This window comes from Pieris rapae, chromosome 5 (assembly GCF_905147795.1).
Source record: "Pieris rapae chromosome 5, ilPieRapa1.1, whole genome shotgun sequence".
NCBI classification, from domain to species: Eukaryota; Metazoa; Arthropoda; class Insecta; order Lepidoptera; family Pieridae; genus Pieris; species Pieris rapae.
The window spans coordinates 7,902,854-7,928,665 of record NC_059513.1 but is presented as its reverse complement, the minus strand read 5'-3'; the positions used below and the strand labels follow the sequence as shown (position 1 = coordinate 7,928,665).

General features: G+C 32.7%; 2 protein-coding genes across 6 annotated transcripts in view; both read left to right on the top strand.

The window, feature by feature from the left end:
* Positions 1–34: 34 nt before the first annotated feature.
* Positions 35–2,319, top strand: LOC110998803 (U3 small nucleolar RNA-associated protein 15 homolog). The gene is made up of 4 exons (XM_022267588.2): positions 35–294; positions 378–476; positions 688–870; positions 1,113–2,319. The coding sequence occupies exons 1-4, from the start codon at positions 193–195 to the stop codon at positions 2,298–2,300; spliced, it is 1,572 nt and encodes a 523-aa protein (XP_022123280.2). The 5' UTR covers positions 35–192; the 3' UTR covers positions 2,301–2,319.
* Positions 2,320–5,784: 3,465 nt separating this feature from the next.
* Positions 5,785–25,812, top strand: part of LOC111004258 (DENN domain-containing protein Crag) — a 28,558-nt gene continuing 8,530 nt past the window's right edge. For 4 of the 5 annotated variants that reach the window (XM_045628189.1, XM_045628187.1, XM_045628188.1 and 1 more), the window contains exons 1-24: positions 5,785–6,069; positions 6,206–6,358; positions 9,300–9,464; positions 11,154–11,393; positions 11,985–12,072; positions 14,446–14,605; positions 15,184–15,375; positions 15,611–15,712; positions 15,890–16,062; positions 16,227–16,318; positions 16,801–16,922; positions 17,477–17,579; positions 18,560–18,648; positions 19,523–19,687; positions 20,198–20,414; positions 21,031–21,208; positions 22,142–22,328; positions 22,484–22,650; positions 23,020–23,135; positions 23,595–23,699; positions 23,979–24,119; positions 24,346–24,449; positions 24,712–24,820; positions 25,551–25,677. In XM_045628189.1, the coding sequence (XP_045484145.1) occupies positions 6,232–6,358; positions 9,300–9,464; positions 11,154–11,393; positions 11,985–12,072; positions 14,446–14,605; positions 15,184–15,375; positions 15,611–15,712; positions 15,890–16,062; positions 16,227–16,318; positions 16,801–16,922; positions 17,477–17,579; positions 18,560–18,648; positions 19,523–19,687; positions 20,198–20,414; positions 21,031–21,208; positions 22,142–22,328; positions 22,484–22,650; positions 23,020–23,135; positions 23,595–23,699; positions 23,979–24,119; positions 24,346–24,449; positions 24,712–24,820; positions 25,551–25,677 (3,269 nt within the window). In that variant the 5' untranslated portion in view covers positions 5,785–6,069; positions 6,206–6,231. The remainder of the gene's footprint in view (positions 6,070–6,205; positions 6,359–9,299; positions 9,465–11,153; positions 11,394–11,984; positions 12,073–14,445; positions 14,606–15,183; positions 15,376–15,610; positions 15,713–15,889; positions 16,063–16,226; positions 16,319–16,800; positions 16,923–17,476; positions 17,580–18,559; positions 18,649–19,522; positions 19,688–20,197; positions 20,415–21,030; positions 21,209–22,141; positions 22,329–22,483; positions 22,651–23,019; positions 23,136–23,594; positions 23,700–23,978; positions 24,120–24,345; positions 24,450–24,711; positions 24,821–25,550; positions 25,678–25,812) is intronic. The other variant, XM_045628186.1, reaches the window with a different exon arrangement.

Sequence of the window (25,812 nt, the reverse complement as noted above, 5' to 3'; positions counted from 1 at the left end):
AAATTATATAAAAAAAAAGAAAAGAAAAAAGTTAAAAGAAGTAAATTGCCAAAAACACGTGTTGGGAATTGATGAATAAATAGAAAAAACAAAGTGTGACAAAGTATTATGTTTCTTGTTTTGTCTCAATTATAATAATAATACTTTTATGGTTGTACATAGAAGCATTAACAAAATTCATTCGTTCCAACTATGGCTCATATATCATATCCTTTTAAGAAAATTAATAAATCAGTCTTCCAAAAGCCGGCGTCTGTAACCACCAAAGACGTTATTTATTGGAAAAAGCTTGGGGTATTTAACTATTAATTTAGATGAATTGCAATGTATCTTCTATCCATATACTTATTATATTTTATTTTTCTCTTTTGTTTTAGTTACCAGTACTAGTTAAAGAATTTGGTGCAATAGATTACATTGATTTTAGTCCAGTAGAGCCACATTATTTTGCTGCAACATGTTCTGTAAGAATCCAGGTAAAGTATCCAGCATTTTTCTTTTATATATACATCACATTTGTTTGATTTATGTACCTTCATTACCATTTATGCAAATATATTCGACACAAATGGCAATACAAAATTTCCTGGCATACAACTAATAATTACAATTTAAACAAATTAAAATAGATATAGATTATTATTTATTATGTATGTAATAATAATATTATTATATATTACTTTTCAGATATATGATCCAATCACAAAAGTGGTAGCAAAAAATATATCAAAGTTTAAAGAAGGTGCATATGGAGCCTCCTTCAGAAATGATGGCAGGCTTTTAGTTTGTGGTAGTGAAGAAGCAGCTGTAAAATTGTTTGATGTTCAGTCTAAAAATGTTCTTAGACTCTTTACAGGCCATACAGCACCAGTAAGTCACAATTATTACATGGATACTTAGTTCAAAAAGTTAGCCTTATATGTCAAAATCAAATATTTGTGACATATCAGAGTTATATATAAACCAAAACCTCCACTCTGAATCGTGCCTAAAAGGTCAGAGTGTATCAATATTTTGTGTATATTTAAACTAATGTGTTAAAGACTTGTATTCTGATATTATTATTTTTAATTATTTTATGTTATAATATAATTAATAAACCTTTTTTTTAGGTTCATAGAACATTTTTTACAAAGGATCAAGTAAAAGTACTTAGTTTCTCAGATGACAAATCTGTATGCCTTTGGGATATTGCTACAGAAGAAAAACTTGCCACTTTTTCTGAACATTCAGATTACATAAGAGCTGGAGCAGCAAGTCCTTTATCTCCTGATATAATTTTGTCTGGTGGCTATGACCATGTAGTAAAACTTTATGACTGCAGATGTAATGAAACAATATTAAGTGTCAATCATGGTAGTCCAGTTGAATCAACATTGTTTTTACCATCTGGTGGTATTTTTGTCAGTGCAGGAGGTACAGAAATAAAAGTATGGGATTTATTCAATGGCGGTAAACTGTTAGCTAATATTTCCCAGCATCATAAAACTGTAACAACTATAAGACTTGCAAGCAACAACAGCAGATTGGTATCTGCTTCATTAGATAGACATGTTAAAATATATGATATATCCACTTTTAAAGTGGTTCATAATATTGATTTTCCAAATGCAGTTTTAAGTATGGGTATTTCAGAAAATGATGATGTTTTAGCAGTAGGCATGATAGATGGTGTCATATCAATAAGAAAACGAGATCAGCCTGTGCAAGCATCTAATGAAAATAAAGGACTATTCAAATTTGCTCCTGATCACATTCTTATTTCTCCAGTGGACACTGTAGTTACTAAATCAAAAGTAAAGACAGAATCAGAGGCAGACAAACATTTAAGAAAAATGGAGTTTACACAAGCTTTAAAGATAGTTCTAAAACCATATATTGCTACAAAATTTCCAGAAAAAACAATTGCTCTGCTTCAGGAATTACTCAGAAGAAAAGTATTACATGTAGCTATGGATGGTTTAGAAGAAAAGTCAATAGGAGCACTCCTTAGATTTTTTAAGAAAAATCTTGGTGAAACTAGATTTTGTAGAACAATAATTGATGCTGCCAATGTATTTGTTGATGTGTTTGAAAGCAGAATATCACTGTTGACAACACAAACAAAAATTCTATATAAAGCCATGCAAGATGAGTTAAATTGTGAAATTGATGTATGTAAACGTGTATGTGAGTTAGAGGGTGCTATTGGGCTGCTTTTATCTGCAGCACAAATTAGTAATACAGTTGATATGATTGAAAGCACTGATGCATTTGCTCCATCAACAAAAGCACAAAAAGAAGTTATTATTGATGTTTGAATATATTTTTATTGATTTATTAATTAGTTTGATTTTTTTAAGTACCTACCCAAAATATTATAATAGTAATGTATCTAGAATCACAACTGATTCTAAATTTTTTGTAAATAATAGACTATATACTGTTTACAGGGCCATCTTATACAAGGCTGGGGCCCTTTTGAAAGTATGAATTATAATAACATATGTTTACTAAGCATGACCATTTATTACAGGTATAAGTATTATATAATATTAAATTAAGAAATTATTATTATTATTAATGATATGAAAATGCTGCTAGTTTTTTTTTTGTTACGATTACAATAGTGGTTTCTTTCAGGATTTCTGGATTTTTCTAATTTATCCTTAAAGTAAATATTTTGATAGATATTACTTTCTATACACATAATTGACAAATTACTCAGTCGTTCTTGTAACATTATTTTTTCTCTTAAGCAGCAAAAATGATAACACTCCACTACAATAATTGTAACCATTAGGCAATGGAAAAGGTATTCTTGTAGCAATTTCTACTTTAAGAAAAGTTTCTTCCAATTTATCTGATTTTATTAGGTTATATAAGGTTGAGATATTCTTAATCCGGTGATAGCTTTGTTACGTTTTTTAAACATTGGTCAAATGAAAACATTATGTTTTGAGCTAATATGCATTAAATTCGTCATGATAAAATATGATCTATAGAACAGGGGGCAAACGGGCAGGAAGCTCACTTGATGTTAAGTGATACCGCCGCCCATGGTCACTCTCAATGCCAGGTCAATTGGTACGCTCTTTTCTTGAAGGACCCTTAGTCGAACTGGTTCGGAAATACTTCAGTGGGCAGCTGGTTACACAAAGTGGTGGTGCGCGGCAAAAACTGCCTAGAAAAACGCGCAGTTGTGGAGCCGTGGACGTCGAGGTGATACGGGTGGAATTTCGTATTCTGCCTCGACGTCTGATGATGAAACTCAGCTGCAGGTATTAATCCGAACAACTCCTCTGAACACTCTCCATTGTAAATGCGGTAGAAGATGCAGAGTGACCCAACATCTCTACGCAACGCCAAAGGATCAAGCCGCTCGGAAAGAGTTTGGTCGTCAACGATTCGAACCGCTCTTCGTTGAATACGGTCAAGAGGAAGGAGCTGGTACTGGGGAGCAACCACCCAGAGGTGAGAACAGTACTCCATGTGAGGCCGAATTCGCGCTTTTTATAGTTGCAAGCGGTGGTCCGAATGAAGTACCGTCTCACCTGGCTGAGCACACCGAGCTTTTTGGAGGCTAATTTAGCCTTTCCCTCCAAGTGACCGCGAAACTAAACGTCGTTCGATATGTCATCGCCCAGTATTCCAATGCTGGCTGTGGCTTTAAGAAGAGTGATTTCTAAAAGAGGAGTGTTTTTTTAGAGGAAAACGCGCAAACTTGTGTCTTCTTGGGTTTAAATTGGACTAGGTTTAGTCTGCCCCAGTTAGAGACTCCACGTAGTAGAGTTTCGACTTCAGACACAAGTTTGTTCCGGGACTCATCGACAACTGCCCGAGAAATACTTGCCCGGCCAGTGTAACCAGGAGACCTGGTTGATTGATGTCCCTGGCGATGAAGACAATGCTTCAGAAATATTTAAATTAGCGTTTTGCAAAACATTAATTATAACAGCAGTGGCGCGTGTAGACCATCTAGTTACCAAAAAAGTCTTCTCCTGAAGTCTCTATATTTGCACTTAATTGCTCTGTCACAATTTTCCATCGTTTTGTGGAAGCCGAGAATGTTTGTAAAAATTCGAAGAATGTTACTGCTTCAGTAACACATTATACAGACCGAACACCTACTTAATTTAGCGAAAAACATTGTTATTGATTGAATAGAACAGACATTCCAGACATCAAATATGCGTTGACCGCGCTCGGCCCGTGACAATCTTTCATTGAAATACCAAGTCTTTCAAAAAAGTTTTAAATGTTATCTGCTATATATTGCGCATTTTGTTCATCTCAATAGGCTGTCCATCTTTTACGTATTTAACTTTGAAAGTCAGTTGGTCAACGTGGGATCGATCTGGCGTAGAATCTTCGCTAATAGAGTAGTACTACGCTGATTTAAGTTATTTGACAATGGCTTCAAAACTTGCTGTCCCATTCAATTAATAACAAATATTTGCCGATGAATATGATGTACATCCTTTTCCACGATTTCCGCAGTGTTGTATGTAAACAGCAAGAAAAGTTTATACCTAAGTCAAATTAGTGAATTTGATCGTCACAATTAAAATAATGTGATAAAATCAAAACAATTGTTTGGGCTGCTTTATTTCTAAGCATCCCAAGTATTTTTCAATATTTTACGATCCTTATTAATATTAAATATATTAATAAGGATATATTATATTATAATAAGGATAATTATTCCTTAATTTTGGATAATTTATGCTTCGTGAATCTTTCGTAAAATCTTCAAGTGATTTATTTTTCACAAGATGGTGTACTTAGTGAAGTAGGTTGGAATTTGGATGCGTTCGGAAATATTATGAATTAGTACATTAGGAATAGGCGCAGCTATCGATATAGTGGCGTTGTAAATACCTTCTGATAAGATTACTCATTAGTGAAACACTGTATGTAATGTGTATGTGTGAGCTGTGACCTGGCAAAAATGTTTTGAGAATAAATGTGTGAGAAAATTGTCGGTCCTTCAGGGCCCTCTGAGAGTGGGGGCACCTGGGCATGGGCCTCGTGGCTCGTGTATGGTGAAGGCAGTATTATATACCAGTGTTCACAACCTGAAGCCAGGCAATTATCGTACCAGGGCCGAAAAATTATCGTACATGGCTAAAAATTATCGTACAAGTCAGGAAAATGGATAAAATACTTTTAAAAATCATATAAAACGTGACAATAATATGTTGGAAATGATTTATAGTTTAAATCTTGTAAATTTGTGTTTTTTAAATTGAAAAAATAATAATTCAAACTAAATATTCGACGTATGGCAAGACCTGAGCGGGGATTGGACGAGGGCACTTCGAGTGTGATGCACGTGCCAACATTTCGAATTTATAATTCGAATTGAACAACAGTAACAACCAATAAAAGGATTGCGCCATGAAGCAACGGCATGTGATCCTAATAAAACAATGAGGCAATAGATGGCACTAACACTAAAAAACTGTTATTATTATAGGGCTATCTGTGTAATCATCAAATTTTTCATGAGATCGGAAATTATCGTACAATCTGCGTACGATAGTCGAGTACCATCGTACATCGTACGTAGCTATGAAATTATCGTACACTGTTATATACACAGCTTACGACAACTTCAATTTTTTCTTTTAAGGTCACAGCTATCTAAGGTGTAGAGACAAATAAATTAATAAATGTTTTTCGTGTGTTGAACTATAAACTCATTGAATTTTAATCGGAAGACGCCTTGATCCGATGTCAATTGTCAGAGTGAAGTATAAAGTATAATAATTTTAGGTGGTAGAACTCAAGAACGTAAATTGACGGAATCAGTGTGTTCATTGTCACAATTCATTATAAAATCTCAATTTATTTCGATGTTTCATGTTTGTGGATGTGTATAATTTGTGAGTTTTGTGAAGTTCGCAGTGACTTGTGTATTAAAATAAATACGAAGTCTAAAATCCATCACAATAATGACAGGAAAATTATGAAGCTGAAAATTATAATTTTTACGCAACACAATAAGGCCATGTTGATAAAGTTTACCAAAATGACTTGATAACATTTCCCTTTTTCTAGTAAACTTGTGTTAAAAAAAATATTATAGTAAGTATTCGTAAGAAGTTTTTGGAGAGATTCGATTTATCGATTTACCAAATTGGAAAATTTAACGATAATAGCTTAGGTTATGTATTTTTGATGGATTTTTCTGGACTCGATTTTGTATGGAAACAATCTGCAGGTTAAAACTTATTGAAACTAACAGAAATGGATGAGCGAAGAGTAGCTGACTATTTCGTGGTTGCTGGCCTCCCTGAGGAACCAGAAGTACTTGATGATTCTGATTCTGGACACTTGAAGGGATATAGTACTAAAGCACCCATCACTGATATTGGTATGCACATATTACTTATTCTTGCTATTGTGTACAGATTTAGGTACTTAAATGAGGAAATATGCAATTCAGTTGACATAGTATATGCATAATTTATTCTCTAGGTCACATTTGGTAATGTTCATTGTATTTATGGTTAATTATAATTAATTATACACTGATGATGTTCATGTTTAGGATGCAAATTACATATATAAAATCTTTTAAAGTAGTGGAAAAGCAATTTTCAGTAATAATAAGTAAGTAAAAATTGCTTTTCCATTTTTACTTAAATTATTTTAAGCCATCATCTAAAAATCAAGAAAAGATAAATTTAATTATTTCTAAACATATTGCTTTTTGGTAAAATATAAACAATTCATTAATTTTAATCTTAGTAGCTGCTTCAGTAAAAGCTCCTTGAAACTTTCATTTGTTTCTTAAAATATTTAAAGACATATAATCCAGATAATCCTAAATCATTAATAATATAACTTCATAATTTTATTATGATACATATTTGATTAAGCAAAGAATACATAACTTAAGATCATATCAATTTACAGAAATCATGATTGACTGTGGTTAGTAATATGATCACTAGCATGGTTTGCTACTTATTAATATGAATATTAAATTGTAGATCATTTAATATTAGTTTGTTAGTGAGCAGGTTTAAGAAGTGACATTATATGATATCCATAAATAAAACATTAAATAATATGAACTGAATAAGAGAAATATTATGATATCTATTTCTTAAAATAATTGTGATTATTTTGGTTAATATTTGTTATTATAGTCATAAATATTTATGACAATATCTTGTAAAGCCTCAAATTTTCATCTACATTTAAAAGAAAATACATTTTTAATGCTTCATGTTACTATGATTTAAAAAACCCTTCTGTTTCCATTTTATTTAATTTGCTATATTTGCTAATAACCTATTAATTATTATTTGATTTATTATGATATATATATTATTATAAATGAATTATTAATTGAAAAGGTCCATATTAATATGATATAATCATATAATAAAAATTTGCCATTTCTTACTTTAGTTCATATATCAAGCAACTAATTATGTATTAAGAGTTGTGTTACCCATAGCTGTATATTACCATGTAATATTATAAAACGGTCAGGGACCTTGTCTTACTTATTGGATGTCCCAGCCTATAAGGTGCAAGTATAAAAAGTTGTCAAACAAGTCTTGGGCCGTTATCATACCTTTAAGTGACTGTTACTATAAAATCAGAAAATCAAATGCTATACTTTTAATACTAATATATTACAATTAATTGTATGTTTGTATATAGACATGCGTTTATTATATTCTTAAAAAAATATGTTTATTTTGGAACATAAGATCATCAAGCTATCACTTATCTCGCCACTGGCAAGGCATTCCGGAAATATTACGCGTTAAAGTGTTAATCAGTTATTCGATTTCCGGGAACTAAACGTAACTTCACATTTTATTAAAAAAAGGGAATTTTTGTCTTATTGAATTCAGATAATGTAACAGTAAAACGATTTAATACGCTACATCGGTTGTAAGGTTTCTTCCGATCTTCTTAACAATCTCATAATAGGTAATATGTATATTTAGATGCAAGGTTGAGAATATTGCAAATGATATTTTTATTTCCTTGATTGAGCACAGAGTAGGTCAATTGTTTTATTAAAATCGTGGGTTGAACATGCGGGAAATGAGGATACTAATAGTGGTCTATGATGAAAATCAATGAGCGATAGTGTTTTTCAATGAAGTTCTTTATAAAAAAACAGGCTCGCTGCAAGAACTATAGATATAAAACTTTAAAATAAATTTATTAACATATTAAGAACTTCAAACTTGCATATAACATGAATATGTATGTTTTATATTTCCTTTATTATTTATTTAAAAAATAAAAATTTCGTATCGCCTTACATTATTGTCTGGTACTTACTACGTGAACAAAAGGTCATTATTGATTGACCCCTCAATGATTCATATTTATTACGTTTATTGGTAGTCTGTGCGTTAGTTTGAATGAACCTCAGATAAGGTCATTGGATTGATAAAGGAATTCTCAGGGTAACGAGCCCTCATACAATATTTTCCTTCTTTACTAGGTCATTGATAGGAACTTTAAATATATAATTTTCTTAATGATTGCTTGCTTCGTAGTTGCAAAACCCTGCATAAAAATATCTCTTAAAGAAATTAACGAAAATGCAGACAAATTTGACTAAAATGAAATAAAAAAATATCAAGATAACAAAAAAATATTTAAAAAATGTTTATTAAGGAATATAAGATAGACGTATCCACGTCATTCAATTTGTGTCGCACACATCCCTATTAATCGGCAAAGAAGACAGAGGGTGTAGGCCGAGAGAAAAAGCCGGCGTTAAAAACTCTAGGTACTCTTATAATACTTATAGCAAATTATCATACCAAATGGTAAACAACACTTATTGTAAAACAAATATCTCAAATTTATTAGAAGTAAAAAATATTGCCATTGGAACCGCCACCCATTGTAACAGTCGTTGTCAGTAGGCACAAAAAATTACTTCGTTGTAGAATTACATTTTAGTATTCTTTAGTCATTTTGTTAATATCCAACAAACTAAAACAACCGTGAATGGAAACGAAACCTTTTAACGTTTTAGTAATTGTAAACCTTTAAGATCATTCTTTGACATGTTACACGATACTTGACTTCGGACACTGCCGTTTAAAATAGGACCTACTTAATAAAGCAAGTCTTAATTCTATATTAAACTTCTATATAGGCGATAGTTATTATATTCTTCATATTATTATGCTTTCAGTTCACAAGATTACTAATCATTTAAGTTAATAAAACAATCTTGATATTGTATTTCTTTTGCCAATGTATCAGTTTGCCGAGCGTTGGCAAGCTTTTATCATTAAAAAAAATAAAAAGTCCCGTTGTTTCAGGCGTAATATTCCCCGGTCTTGATGAAAAATTGCCGCATGATTATGAGTTGCTGGAGTATACACCAACAGGTCTGCCCGCGGATTTGAACCATGGCTCAATACAATCACCAGTGTGTTTCTTATGTATACGACGTGGCCGAGATAAAGCACCCCTGGTGGATATCGGTAAGACGAATCTTTAAGTCAAGAGGCCATTAGCAAAATTAAAATATATCGAATATCAAAATAGAAAAAAAACTTTATTCGAATTTACTTATGTCAAGACTGGTCCTGAATCCGTCGGTCATACGACCACGAAATTAGACTTGCCTTAAATAAAGTAATGTAAGGAATTATAAGTGAATTAATTACAAGTAATTACCTTGTTCTATTAAGCTAAATCTATTTGAAATCTTTAACGATAGCCCACAGCGTCGTTTCTCTACAATTATTGTTATCACAAAAACTAAAATGACTTTTTAAGCTTCTATAGCTGTGGTGAGTCATTGTTTCTTTTATATCGTGTCACGCTACAGTAACTACGATTCACGTCGAGTCTCTTGAAATTTATCAGATTTTAAAAGATGCCTATTGACCTTATAAGATGTTGCCTAGATCAGTTTATCGTTATAACTCAATATTGAAATAACTATAATAAAAAGTACTTCTGTGTACTGTATAGTTTTCGTAAGTTACAGCCACAATAATGGCTGTTAAAATGTGTCATACATTCACACACACACTCGGATACTCTACAATTCACACAATACACCAAAAAATTATTACTAGATATATAAGTTTTGAAGAGTCCCACAATATGTACATTTACTTAAAATGTAACATTGTATATAACTTTAGTTTCTATATGGTATGTTAATATATAATAGTTATTAATTATATATATAATAAGTTAAACCATTTTGATTAAGTATGTATAAATTAAGTAATTTAGAAGTAGTAGAAGTAAAATACATGGGGTTTCTCAATTCGTATTAAGAAAGGTTAATTTTTAAAAGTATTTAGTATTGTATATACCTAAAATTTACGTTCATCAGGCATGATAGATGCAAATAAAATTTACCACAATGCAGAGTAATGTGAAATAATCGTGCTGATAGTAGGCATTCTATATTGTACATACTTTTAGCGAATAAATACTTTTTAAAGGTACAAAGGTATCTTATATACCATACCACCTTAGTTCTAACCGAAATTAATAAATACTATTGCCGAAACCGCCTTTAGGACAATCCCACTTTAGGCATGATAGTTAAACAATATGGAGTTCGTTATTTTACAGAAATTACAATTTAAAACTGTCAGTCAAGATCGGGCACCGATGTATTAAAAAGTCAATTCCAATATAAAGATTTGTTTAAAGCATGATGGTTTAAACAGGCTGTTGATGGCTTTTATTTTAAATCAATATTATTGTAATAAATCTAAGGCTTCGCTTTCAGTGTTAAACGACATGTAAGAGTGTAGATAAATGTGTTTTAGACATGATATTTAGTACAAGTTATAAGATAATTAGTTAGAAAAGTTAATTGATATTCACTAATCTTTTCAATTTCTTCGTTCCGACTGTTACTAAACGTATTCGATTACAGGCCATTATTAAGAAAAATTTCACCAAAATATCGTTAATAATAATTTTTAAATTTACATATACCAAAATTAAAGCTAAATAGATTAAAAAATAAAACATTTCCTTCAACGTGATGGGCCATAAGACAACTCGTACGCTCTTCTGAGATTGCTTAATTGAGGCTATACTATCCTAAACACCAACAAAAATTTAAATATTGACAAAAATGAAGGGTCAATCATGCTAGTCAAGAAAGTCTGTCAAATACCCAAATTGACTGGTTCCAGGTGTCATGTACGATGGTAGAGAACGTCTCATGGCTGATGCGGAGATGGTCCGTAAGTCCGTTGGTGGCAGAGTGGCGAATGTGAACAACTCCAAGGCCATAACCTATATCACCTATCGTCGAGCTCAGCCCACAGCTCCCTGCAATGCCCTGGTCGTGGTGGACATTTGTGTCATTGTCAGTAGCAGGGGGGAAACACCTCCCCATGCCTTTTGTATGATCGGAAAGAACTTAAATAAAGGTACGTAAATTATTAGATGTTTAAGAATTTAAAAAAATCCTAATATTCATTTCCAACTTTTATATATGCAATTTATTACAAGTATCTAATAAAAAAGGAAATTTTAATTGAATTTTTATAGGAAATTGTTATTTATGAGGAGTGTTTTCTACATGTGACTGATCCCTGGGTTCGATTCTCGGCTGTGTTTGTACTTTCTGTCTTTGTGCGCATTTAAACGCACGCTCGGTCGTACGGTGGAGAAAACATCGCGAGGAAAGCGTTTATTAGACCACCCAATACACATGACGGTGTCAGGCATAAAAGGTTGATCCCTAGACCTACTTGCCTATTAGAAATAATCACGAATCATAAATCCTATACAGAAATCTGAGGCTTAAAACTAAAAAGTTGTAGATCTATTAGTATAATAATTATTTACACATACTTATCGAGCCAAAGCAATTAAAAATAATTACGAAATTTTATCAAATTGTAATTTAAAATTGACATTTTGACAATATAAAAATTGGTAATCGAATATAGATTTATACGTCTAAGATCCAAAGATAAGGATCAAATACAGGTTATCATAAGTAAACAAAATTGCAGGACTAATGGGTAGCGACGTGTTCCTCTGTTACAAGAAGTCAATGAACCGACCGCCGCTAATAGCTTTCAAACCGGAAGTTTTATTTAGGTATGTAAAAGATCCTTAAGTTTTCAGGTACCTTATTAATCCATACAACCATTGCTTAGATTACATTCCTAAATTATTATTAGTTAAGTTAGTGTAAGTTTTAAACAAAATTTAAGTTAGATTTATTTTTTAGTGGTCTAGTTTTTGTATGGATTGTATGCCTCCTCCATATTCCATTTCTCTTTGTCTTAAGCAATATTCATCCAGTTTTTCCCCGCTAGTTCTTAAATGTCATCTGTCCATCTTTTCTTTTATCGGCCTGTAGGTATATCTCTTTCCAGTAGGTCCAGTCTATTCAGTTCGGGTATCTTAGGCAAAGGTTAAATAATAAAATTATTTTAAGTTAAAAAGTGTTCTCCAATTTTGGCTAGACGCCTAGTACTCTTTAAGTTTAATGTAAAAAAAATAACCACTTCAGTTACATCACACAACAAGAAAATATTAAAAATATAAAATACATATTATGTAAAAGGTGATCGTACTGCTATGAACAGTTTAGATATGATATGGTATGAATATTTAAAAAAAATTGAATTTATTTCGGTCAAGTTCCTTTTCCTTACACACAATAAAATGTATGAAAACGTGTTTAGTTTTTTTTTTCGGACATAAATGTATTATTATTATAGTATTATCGTGTTTTTATTGCAAAGCAAAATATCAGTGGGCTAGTTGTATTTTGTATCTTAAGCAGTCAATTGTAAACTTTAAAACAAAAGATCTAAAAGGCTGGCATTAACTATTTAGCCGTTTGTTACAAACATTATTTTTAAATGAGACATTATTTTAAATAGCAAATGGGCAGAAGGATCACCTGATGTTAAGTGATACCCCGCCGTTTATTGACACTCACATCGCAGTGCGTTGTCTACCATTTAAGAATCGGTACGCTCTTTTCTTGAAAAACCTTAAGTCAACTTCGTTCGGGAGTACCGAACTGAAAAGCAAGACATATTTATATTCCAGTACTGGACGTTTTAATTGCGGGACCGTATAGCATATTTAAACAATGTAGTCTTATTCAAATCATTGGTATTGTATTCTTATGAGGCATACATTCTATTTATGTTCCCATTGGGATTGACAGTTGAGTATCGAGATGTTAACTGACACTAATTAAAAATTAAATAAATAGTAAATGAGCAAAAAGATTTTCTTTTAATCGTCAATTGTTAACTTCAAAAGATCTATGTTAATATGGATACGATATAACGACAAAAAGGTGTTTGAATTACAATCACTCATGGCTTGAGATCATTATAAGTAATAGACGCATAAAAATGTGTATAATGGTCGCAAAAATAAATACATATATTTGTTATATATGTATATAGAACATGGGACAAACTTTATAGCATATAGACACATTGTCAAAGGCTCGCGAGCGTGACATTAAATGAATGATTCTATAAGAGTGCGTCTTATTTAAATGAGAAATATTTTCAAAACTATTTCCCGAAAAATTATTGTTTTTGTTGAGGAATTGTTTGCGCCATGTGTTAACTATGATAATGTGGTATTAATTAACGTTTACTTTCTCAACTTGCATAGGATGCGTCAGCAATTAGCTCCCTCGAGTACAATGAAGGGCTTTGAACATAGCTTATGTAATAATGCTAACGGGATACATTAGTAGTAACACTTAAATTGCACTTGAAGTCAAAATTTTAAGAAACAACGTTTTCTCATGTTTTCCTTAAACTGACAGTTGAAACATTGCCTTCATAAGATTTTTTATCAAAAGGACCCGACAGGCAATTGTCCTGCATGATATTTCAAGCGATAAGGATATTAAACAAAGTATGAAAGTATCGACTCAAGCGTCACCTGCCGGCTGATTTGTGAATCTATACCATTCAGGGCTCCACCCAAACATATAAAACAATCATTCAAATTGGTTCAACCGTTTAAAAGGAATTCAGTGACGTACGTACAGTAATCGTAACACGTAGCCTATCTTTTAAGTTAGATCAAACTGCACACGGTGTGCACATTTGATTGAAATTTGTTAAGTAGTTTAGGAGTCCATGGTGAGCACACGATAATGACGCGTAATTTATGAAATATGTATGTAAGTGCTGATTTGAAAATCAGCTGATTTGATTTGAAACACTAAGATGACTGAAGTAATTCGCGTATATCATTCACAATATCATTTGTGTGCTGTCAAATATGTCATACGTCATACAGTAAAAAGTTGTAATATTATATTTAGGTTTGATGTTCTTAAATATATCGTGGCGGACTCAAATTTACACTGTAGAACCCTTTTATGTTATGGCATATTTGGCAGACGTGACAGGATTGGGATTTCAGATATGAAATAGTTTCGGTACAAAGGGTCTACAGTTTTTAAGTTAAAATTATTAATAGGTATCCTACAGTGGACCGTCGTAGTATGGAGTTCCCGTCATCCGTGCCGTTATTCTGTGTTCCGATGGGCGCTACCTTGGAACTATGGCCCAACACTGCGTCAGCACCTAAACCTGTCTTCTCAACGTTCGTCCTCACTGTTGCTGATGCTACTGATAAGGTAATTCAGATATTTTTCAAACAGAACGTAATTAGTAAAAATATAGCCTAGAGTATACTGTTCTTTAAAAGTAACTAAAGTTTTAATTGGATTTAATTAAAGTCGAGCCAATTTAATATATCACATCACTCATCAACAGTCAACAATATTGGCAAATTATATTATTTATTTAAAACTGCACAACTAGTTAGCGGTTAACCGTTTTTCAATTCAGAATTATATTTATTATTATAACAACAACAAAAAAATCATTCACGAATAAACCGTTATAAACATAATAAACAATTTCTGTTCTAAAGTGAACTGAACAGTTTTCTCTTCCTACAAACAATGTATGAAGCTAAAACTGGGTTGTCTATTAAATTGGCCCTAATCTCGTATTAACTTTTGATTTGTTGTATAATATTATTACTAATTATCTTATAGTAAATGTATCTTAATAACCATTGTGAACCTTGAGTATCGCATTTTCTCCTACAAAAGTACATGTGCGATTTTTTTCTTATAAAATCTGACCAAAGACGTGTCAAGGATGAATTTCATTGCTTTGTTATGTTTCTTAAAATTTTTATTTTCAGGTATACGGGTCAGCGGTAACATTTTACGAGAATTACTCGCATACGAAACTAATGGAAGGACACGAAGAGCTTCTTGGATGGAGGTCTGGAGTTTCTCAAAACACGCATTCGTTGCACGCAAATAAATGCATTTGTCTTTTGTCGAGATGGCCGTTTAGCGATTCATTTGAACGATGGCTGTTATATATACTAGTAAGTTTATATAGGGTTAATTATATAATAACGTATAGTTCGTAGATTTTACCGATTATCGTTAATATATATAATAAAAGGAGTATAAGGTATAAACTATAACTAGTAAATTGTTCTTTCCTTGATAAAGTTACGTTTATATTTCAAATGGGTGTCCCAAATTTGGGATATCCATTTGAATTTTTGCTATAGTTTATATTTCCATAATAATAAACATATTATATAATGTTTGCAGGAACTGTCATTGAGTAAAGAACCTCTCAGTATACCAATTGAGAGATATATAACACATTTATTAGAAGAGGTGCCATTTCCGGAGCCGCGTATCTTATTACAGGTAAAGTTATTTAAAATCATAGAACTCTAAAGCTATATATAAAAAACATCCGTTAAAAATCACATAATTATCTATAAACGCTTGGTCCTTCGAGCCGGAATCTACGTGCTTTTGCATCAATTCATTCCTAAAATATTTGAAGATTTATGATTTCCTTATTAATTGCTTATATTTTAGCTTTCGCCAACGAATCCTCACGACAGAGTGATAGTAACAATGCGTGATGATCAACCATTAGTAAGAAGTGGGGCTGGCTTCAGACAGTTACTACTTAATTTGGGACCGGATAATTGTCTTCTATTGCTTGCCCTCGCGTTAACGGAACAGAAAATACTTATACATTCACTGCGGTAAGAATGCTTGTATTTTTCGTGCCAAAATGCCTTTACAAAATGTAAAGGTTGCAAATATGTAATGTAAGGCATATTTATGTCACGAGAATAATCACGAAAATAATGATCATAGAGTATCATAGACATATTAGTTTAATGATAATACTATTTTACTTTTTCAGACCAGATACATTGACAGCTGTATCGGAAGCGGTTTCCAGTTTGCTATTTCCGTTCAAATGGCAATGTCCATATATACCTCTGTGTCCATTAGGTATGTATAATTCAAGTAAATTATTTAAATTACCATTGCCTTATTATTACGTATAACAATATACAATATCTAATATTTAAATACAAAAAAATTGTTTGAATATTTTTTTATAATAAATTCAATAAAATGTTTTTTTTTATTTAAAAAAATCGATAAGAACACAATATTTATGTATGTATTATATATTTCCGTGGTTAGAAGTAATGAATCAATCTATTGACGGTTATATTTTTAACGTGTCTTATTTACATATTAGTTCGCTAGGAACAGAATTCAGTTCCAGAAATAAAACTATGTCACTAAAACTTTGACCTTCGGCTCTAGGGAATTCTAGTTTCTTCATGGTGCTTCTTCACCGTACTATTGAGTTAAATCCGTTTGAAAAAGATATATTTAATCATGATGAGAGTCGCACGATCAAGGCGTTAGGCCAACAACGACGCTTTTGCTTTGAATTATATTAATTTAAAGCTTATTTTCAGGTTTAGCGGAAGTTCTTCACGCACCCTTGCCATATCTAATAGGAGTTGATTCGAGGTTTTTTGACCTTTATGAGCCACCACCGGATGTGACGTGTGTCGATTTGGACACCAATAATATAACGGTGAGTTAACACTGATCCCATATATATACACGAGTAAAATGACACGAGTTCATCTGAGATAGAAATCTAAATCCAAATATAGATAAAAGAGTGCCAATAACCAATCGACGGATGGTAATAGCCATCTGTCGATACATGATATGTGCCATGGTAGGTCGGATCGGTGTATGTAGATAGACTTTTGTATGAAAATGACAGATGATGAACACATTAATTAATCCACAATATTAGAATGTTTTCTATCTGAGACTTTGGATTAGTTATTGGGTTCGGGCGTTAAACTAACATTCTCCAATCTAATGTTTTTGACATAATACATATTATTTATTAATATTCTTTTTTCATTAAATATATAATTTCATTAATATATGCAATTTAATAAATTTTATTTCTTTACTCACAGTGGTTGCCTGGAAGAAATCGCCCGAAAGCGATAAGGCTGCCTGTTGCTCTTCTTGTCATTTAACTATGTTCAATTTTTATATTGTAATGTGATGAAGTGTTAATAAATAAAAAAAAAAATTAATAGCTTATACATTAACCTGTACTTTCAGATTTGTGAATCACAAAGGCATATATCATTAAAATTGTTACCGAAAACTCACGCCAGGACACTTAAGCAGACCCTTGAACATCTCTTCGCAAATATTCGACCCAGTAAGTATTTCTTCTTTAGTTTAGTAAACCGGTGAAAAACTAATTGTACCGGAACGGTCTTTATGATTGATTATTTTATTTAAGTCAAACTTCTTTAGGGCTATGAGGGTAAAATAATTTTCGGATTGAAACGTCACGGAGATGTGCAACGTTTTTGTCCTTAAAAAGGGAGATAGCGATTGAGATAGAGGGAGAAAGAGAGATCTAGAAAAATACACGCTATTGGTTGATGTATTTGTTTCTTCGTTACATAGTTCGTTACCAAGAGCAAAAATACCAGAACGTTGCGCCTACTAAATGCTGTCGCCTACACAGTAGCGGTATTGTGTATATTATGTGTTCAATGTTATATATTTACTATACTATATCTTATTAAATGTTTCTCGACATTATCGTATTGGCATAGACTGTAAGGATAATGTATGTATTTCTGTAATAAATAAATAATATTGGAATTTTACATGGCAATTCTGTCGCATAACGTCATCTAAACGCAGTTTTTTTTTATATTATTATGAGCACGTATACTGTGTGTAAACAGTGTGAATATAGATATACAAATACATGGAGTAATCATATACTGGTAAGTGGTACATGATCATCAATTGGAACTTGTAATAATTAATTTAGAAAGTTTTACTTTTGACATGTGTACTTTGTTCCGAGAAGGAAAACATACAGCATTGTAGGAAGTTATTCCTGGTGAAGATTCTTTGACTGTGGAAATGACAAAGTCTTAGCTGTTAAAGATAAGTATGAAGTTGAAGCGATTACAGCGCCAACTATTGTCTTTAAGAGGAACTATTTCACTCGGTATATATCGCACTTCATGGCTATGTATACATTGCTTCTTCGTTATATGCGTGTATGTTTTTCTTCTCGGCATATATCGGTTTTATTTTTATGTAAAACTCTGATTTTTACTATAAATAATTATGTATTTTAAAGAGTTAATTGAGAAAATGTTTTTGTTTTTACAGCATCGCCCGTCCATTACCCGAATAATAGTAAGTACAACGGTGAAACGACCACCAGCTTAGATAGGGATTTCCAAAAACGGAAGAAAGAGGTGTGTATTGTATTTAATTATATATTAATATTAAAATAATATGAAAGAAAGAAAGAAACAGTAATGCACTCACAATACATTAACAAAAAAATGTACATCGCCGTGGTAGTTTCACCTGACTTAAATAAAAAAAAATCGCGCTACACAACCTCTTTAGGTCTGGGTCGCAGATTTCTGAATCTGTTTCATGATCATTTAGGCATAGTTAAGTAAATCTAATAGGCAGGTAGATGATCAGCCTGCTGTGCCTGACACGCCGTCGACTTTTTGCGTGTAAGACATGTTGCATGGTTGGATGCATGGTTTCCTCACGATGTTTTTCTTTTCGTTCGAGCGAACGTTAAATGTGCACATAGAAAGAAAGTGAATTGGTGCACAGCCGTGGATCGAACCTACGACCTCAGGGATGAGTCGCGCGCTGAAGGCGGCCAACGCGGCTCTTACGCCTGGCCTAGTACGCTAATATAAATGTGATAGTCTGATCTGCTCCAGTTCAAACAATTTGTATTAAAAACTTGGCGATTGAGAAGAGTGGCGGAAAGTTTATTGCTAGTTCTTCTTGCCCGCTCTACGCCCTGTACTTGCGAACTGGTAGTAAATGTAAATTTACAATTAATTTAATTTTTTTGACGTTCATTAGTGCACTTGTTTACCTATATGAATAAAGATATTTTAATTGATTGATTAAATAATAGTATAGTCATTATATTTTTTATTATTTATTTAATTACGTTACTTGTTCTACATTTATGAACGCACATAACTGTAATTTTACTACCGATTCCACTGACCTTTACTCGAAAGTTGAGCGTGTGAATGTAAACCTAATCTAACCTTATTTTATATAATTTATGATTTGTATGAAATATTTCAGCAAGCATTGGAACTAAAAATCCAAGAGGCGTTTCTACGCTTCATGGCAGTAACGCTAGAGGGCTATCGCCGGTATCTTATACCCATTACAAAGGCACCCACTGTGGGAACTACAGACCCACATGCGTTGTTTCAAATGGACGCGTTTCTTAAGTCCAGAGATAAGGTACACATGTTTATTCGTATTAAATTTTTATATTTTGAATTTTACATTTGGTATAAATTATAAACCTTTTGTATATATTTTCCAATCCCAAGTTTTATTTGGGGTTATGGACTCGTTGCGATATAGAGTAGAATATGTATTAGAACACAGATCCCCGATGGCTCTATCGACATATTTATATGTTCACTGAGTGATTTCACAGTAGCCATATTGTGTATATTATGTTTGATATTATATATTTTCTTGATATTATCGTATTGGCATATTCTGTAAGGATAATATATATATGTTTCTGTAATAAATGAATAAATTCTTACTAACACTATCCCCTTTTGAAAAAAAGGGTATTGTACCTAACATCTCGTAATTAGATAAAAATGGCTTCACAAGTTTGTATCATAAATTATATGAAATTTTGCATTGCCATATTCCTTTAAAAAGATGTCACACAATAAATAAATTTGGAAATTATTCCGTTCTATCAAAACTCAGTGAATATGACTATTTCAGACCCAACAACGTTTCTTAACATTAATAATGCGTACGCAAATGTTTACGCGTTTCATTGAAGAGCGTTCTTTCGTTTGCGACGGCGCCGATCAGGGATTGACATTCTTCGATGAATGTATTGAAAGGGTCGGCTCTAATGACCCATTGCTTGACCTTGACACTGGCAACACATCCGAGAGGACTGTGTTTGTCCTACCCCCGGATCCACCTGACCCGGGTAAGTTTTTATATTGATGTCTTTAATAAAACGTCGTACGTCACTTTTCTCTGTTGTCAATAGATTCTATAGCGTACCGGATATAGATACATTTTTGGTTCGTTATTAAACCTTTACTTTTTTGACATTATTCTATAGCATATGTTCTTCGAGGATAATGTAGGGTTCTACTACACGCACAAATCAACTTGGCACCTGATATGGCAATAATGACAGTTGGCGAGGTGCCTAGTTATCTTTTGCGTTTAGTAATGGTGAACTTTTCAAATCAGCCCATAAATATTTCAAATCATACTACTGTATGGAGCCTAAATGCAAACCAACAATCCAATGTTTCTCTTTAATGCTATCGTAGATAGAAGAAAACCGTTGTATTATATGTTTAGCGTATATTTTTCCTGTTTTTGTGAATATTACCGTGCGGTGTAACGTACGTCATCGTTATTATATATTCGTTTCGAATAACTAAATAATATTTTGCTACGCTTATCTATTTTTGAAGATACTATAGAAATAACAAATGACAGCCGTACCAGGGTTTTTAATACCCCATATACTATATATTCTTGTGCAACACAATAGCATTTTCATTTTGATTTTGATTTTCCCATTTCAGAAGAGACGTACGCCTATGAAAAATTCGTATTAGATGTGAATCTGGTGAACCGATGTAAGCAATGCGCACGGGGAGCTGTCCAAGCTCTTCCTAGTGCGACTCTTGCGTCTGCTGAATCGTTGGCAGATGCCTCTCCAATGGCGAGAAGAACAAAACATGAAATTGCAGCTGCTCAGAGGTATTTATTTATTTATTTATTCGGAAACCAAACAGAGACATCCTTATAATAAAAACAAAGTCAAAAATAAAACACAATACAAACACACTGGATGCATCCACAACAGGTTACACTTATACAACCATATGATACAAAAAATAAAAATAAAACATGACAGCAACACACATAATAATAGTATAGAGTTAAGACATTAACAGTTGCTTTATTTTACTCTTAAACAAAGCAGTAGTGGAGTGCGAAAAAGGGTCAATGTTTTTGATTGAATCTAAAGAAGAACACATCCTGTGTGGTACCACTTCTATGTATAATTAGATTAAATCTATCTTGATACTATAGGCTTCTGACTATCACGCAACCATCAGTTTCATGTTTTTTTTTAAATAAACACTCTCTGTGCTCGACACACGCTGTCAATTTTTAGGCCAAGCCATTGGTATATACAGCCATAGCCTAACGGTAGCGCTACAATCGCTACCGCGAACGCTAAAAAGCTGTATCTGCTTCGTGATCATTTTCCTATACAAGGATGATAAGCCTTTTGTGTCTGACACACGCCGACTTTTTGCGTGTAAGGCACGGCATTTTTTACTGTGTTGTCCTTAACCGATGCTAGTGATAACTGTGCACATGCTCGTAAAACAAGTATATTGGTGCACAGCCGTAATTCCAACGTACGAACATGCTCAATGTCTCTTGGCTAACATAAAATCTAAATCGTGTTCGGGGAGCGGGGACATAATAAATAAAATTATTACATAGCATAATTTGATCGAAAATTGGCAAATTATACTCAGATTTTTAATTCCGTAAAATTCTGACATAATAAAACTGGTTTTCTTTAATTGTATTATTAAATTTAATTAAATAATATTATCTTTGTATCAGTTATTCGGCGCTTTCTCTTTTTAAAAGTAGTTTTTTTATAATTAACAGATTGGCGCGTAAAGCAAGTTTGTCCCCCGAAGCATGGGCCAAATGTCTCCTTGGCTCGTGTTACTCGCTTTACTTCTTGGCTTTGCCGTGTCGACTTATATTGCATCGCGGACGCGAGCACGCCACTTTGCGCGCTGCGTACGAACTCCTTGAACGGGCGACTAAACTACGCGTACCTTGTGATGAGGTAAATATTTGTTATATCTTTTATAAGTTGTTACATACTTGTACTTAAACCAATAATTCTAAGCCTAAATTTCTTGCTCACATTTAAATTATTATGTAATTATGATTACTATAAATATACACATTTTGATACGATATTATTATTTAAAATTTTAGGTCTGTTACCGAGTGATGATGCAGCTTTGTGGTATCCACTCACTGCCGGTGTTGGCTGTCCAGCTTTTATTCCTGATGAAGCGCGCTGGTCTCCAACCCAATGCTCTGACGTATGGGTATTATAATCAATGTGTCTTGGAAGCTGCTTGGCCAAAGGATATGCCCAGGTAGGTTCTTCAAAAATTTGTTTTTATTTTATTTGGTAGTTTCATTTGGAAACTCGAACAAAAATAAAAGAAAAACTCTGTATATTTCTGAATAACTTTTAAAAATGATATTTAAATAATCTCGTTAAAAAATAAAATTATTAAAACTTCTGATGACTTACGTTGTAATATTAACATTATATACTTATAATATCGGTATAGTTCCTATATTATTTTTCTTTTAATTTACAATGAGAAAGCTTTGTGAATTGAAAAAAAAATACGCTTTAGTTTTGGTTCCAAGAGTGTGAATTGTTCCGAAATGACACGTAAAACGTATGACAACTTAATTATTGAATCTAATGTGATTAATGTAATTATAAATTTCAGTGGTTCGCAACTGCTATGGAATAAGTTACGTATAGCCGTGATGGGTGCGGCCTTATTCCGTGCGGCTGGTGCGCAACGCGCCAGTCGAGCTACGGGGAATATCGCATCTTCTGGTAGTATGTATTAAGTTTAAAATTAATTGACATTAAATATGTATGTGGTGATTTTATAAGTCTATTAGCTGACCCGGCAAACGTTGTTTTGCCATGTTTTTGTGCCAAAAAATTAAAGTTTATAATTAACAAAAAAAACATAAGGGATGATTGTAGAGGTGTGAAAATTTAGGGTTGCATGTATTAATAATTAAAAATTAATGTATTAAAAACGAAAAATTTTGTCTAAAAAATAAATAAAAAAATTTAGGGGTGGACCACCCTTAACATTTAGGGGGATGAAAAATAAATGTTGTTCGATTCTCAGACCTACCCAATACGCACACAAAATTTCATGAGAATCGGTCGAGCCGTTTCGGAGGAGTTCGGTTACTAACCCCGTGACACAAGAATTTTATATATTAGATACATTGCAATATTTCTGATATAAATTTTGTATAAATGAAGATTTTTATATTTTAGCTGGTGGTACTTTACCCCGCGTCCGTACTGTGGCAGGAGAAGGTTCGGAGTTAGCCGCTTTGGTTTTAGCCGAACCTATGCGAAGTCGGACCAGTTTAGATTCAGGTAAGCATTTTTAAGTGCGTACATTTTTGGAATTTTTTAAGCCGAACGTAAATAATAGACCTCCTTAATACATGTATAAATTGCAGCTTTGAATGCAATTTCTATATAATAATAATAATATATTATTAATAATTTTTAACAAAAGACTACTATTTCATATTTTATATACCGCGATCTACTACCGCAAACATGGTTTTTGTAAAATATTTTAATACTATTTTAAAAGTTGGGATTATGTTTAAGGTATTTCCAATTACAATTTGTCATTTTTTTTTTTAGTGTGTGTACGTGAAGCAGAAGCGAGCGCGAACGCGTTCGACGCGTTGTGTCGTCGGGGGAACATAGTACGAACGAACACGCACGCGCGACCGCATACGCGGGCACATGGTCTGTCCGCCCACGCGGGAATACTTATATCTGGTATGTTTAACTACTCTACAGTAACATTGAGAATGTTGAAATTTAATACTTACTAGTTCTGTTTTTTTGTTTGTTTTTAGTACTTTTAAGCAGATATTGTAGTTCAAGCGTTTTTTATTCTAATATATATTCATAAATCAATTGTATTAACTACGTTTAGTTGTAAACAAAAGCAATCGATTAGCGAATACAATTTTTATTTATTGTAAAAAAAATATTTTTTCAGGCCTTCCATCAGACCCCGATCTCAGCGAAACGTCGCGTCCTAGAAGTAACTCTTTAGGTAATGAAGAACCCGAGCCATCTGTACCTATATCTGAGAAGAGACAGGTAAGATTTTTTCGATTTGTATTTTCTAAATATTTTTTTTAAGTAACACTTTTGACATATTTTTTTTAATATATCAAGGTATATAATATTTCCTGCATATTAAACTTCTTCTTTTTACATTTTTTTTTGCATGATTGCCTGTTTAACATAATGTAAACACAACCAACCGAAAAATATGAATACTATATGATAATTATTCTTTGAGTTAAAGGACTGGTTCTAAGAATGCCTAAAAAATCTGAAAAAAAGTTTTTTTTTTTAGACTATCCACGTAAGTCCAGAGAGTCCGTCAGATCTGCGCATATTGACGCGGTCGGAGAGTTTTGCGGGAGACGCCCAAATCGTTCAGAATCTGCAAAGGCTTGCATTTGGTGAGTCATTTTTTATCGAAGTTATCTGGTGTGGGCGGGTCGGGAAATGGCTTTCAACGTTTTATTAGCTGGTTATTTCGTGAAATTTTATGAATTTGTCTCGCCAGCAATACCGTTTTAAAAATAAGGCTTGTGAAATTTTGCACAAAAATTTGAAATCGAATAGTGATTTATACGTTATATGTATATAGTTATTAGAAGCGTAAGCTAAATGTTACCACTTATGTGTTACTATATTAACTGTAATAATAGGATTCTCGTTTCCGATAATGTCCGAAAAGGTCGAATACACTTGTATTGAAGTACTACTTAAATATCGATTAAAGTTGACACCCAGCTTCAAAGAAAGTGTTTCAATTAACATATATTTGAAGATATCTACGCCACCTAACTTTGATAGTGACATAGATCTTTTTTACTATAATAATCTTGCGGTTTGAAAATCTTACTGGACAAGTCGTATCGAAAAAGAAAACTCTAAAACCGAAACAGAATTTCTACTAAGAATCACAGTTATGGGTCCCATAACTGGGACTCCATACTTGACTACATATATGTTGGGTGTCTTAATATGATGGCAAGTTTAATAAACCTTCATATAATCTGTTTAGAATATTTATATCCTTCTCTATACCATTAACATTCGTTTTAGTGTTTCTGCGAATATTGAATCATGGTTTCCTGCTAGAATAGAAACTTCCAGAATTAACAACAGAATCCCATATTTCAGGTAATACGAATCCGAAAGCCCGTTGTACGAGAGCCCTGAGCTTCCCCGAGGAGTCCGAGCGAGATTTGACTCCCGTACCCAATGAATTGAAGAATGTTGATTCTTCAATTCAACAGTCCCCGCTTAAGTATGATATTTTCTAATACTCTAATAATTTAAGCTTTAGCATGATTGGGTTTCAGTAAATTGTCATGTTTGTTTGTCTGTATTTGTGTCTTAAACAGTTATATTAAATTCCTCATAAAAATTCTACTGTGATTGT

Excerpts from the sequence above, each read along its gene's own strand:
- LOC110998803 (XM_022267588.2), top strand. The coding sequence starts at position 193 with ATGGCTCATATATCATATCCTTTTAAGAAAATTAATAAATCAGTCTTC. Across the intron at positions 295-377 it reads TTTATTGGAAAAAGCTTGGG|TTACCAGTACTAGTTAAAGA; the intron begins GTATTTAACTAT and ends CTTTTGTTTTAG. Across the intron at positions 871-1,112 it reads TTACAGGCCATACAGCACCA|GTTCATAGAACATTTTTTAC; the intron begins GTAAGTCACAAT and ends CCTTTTTTTTAG.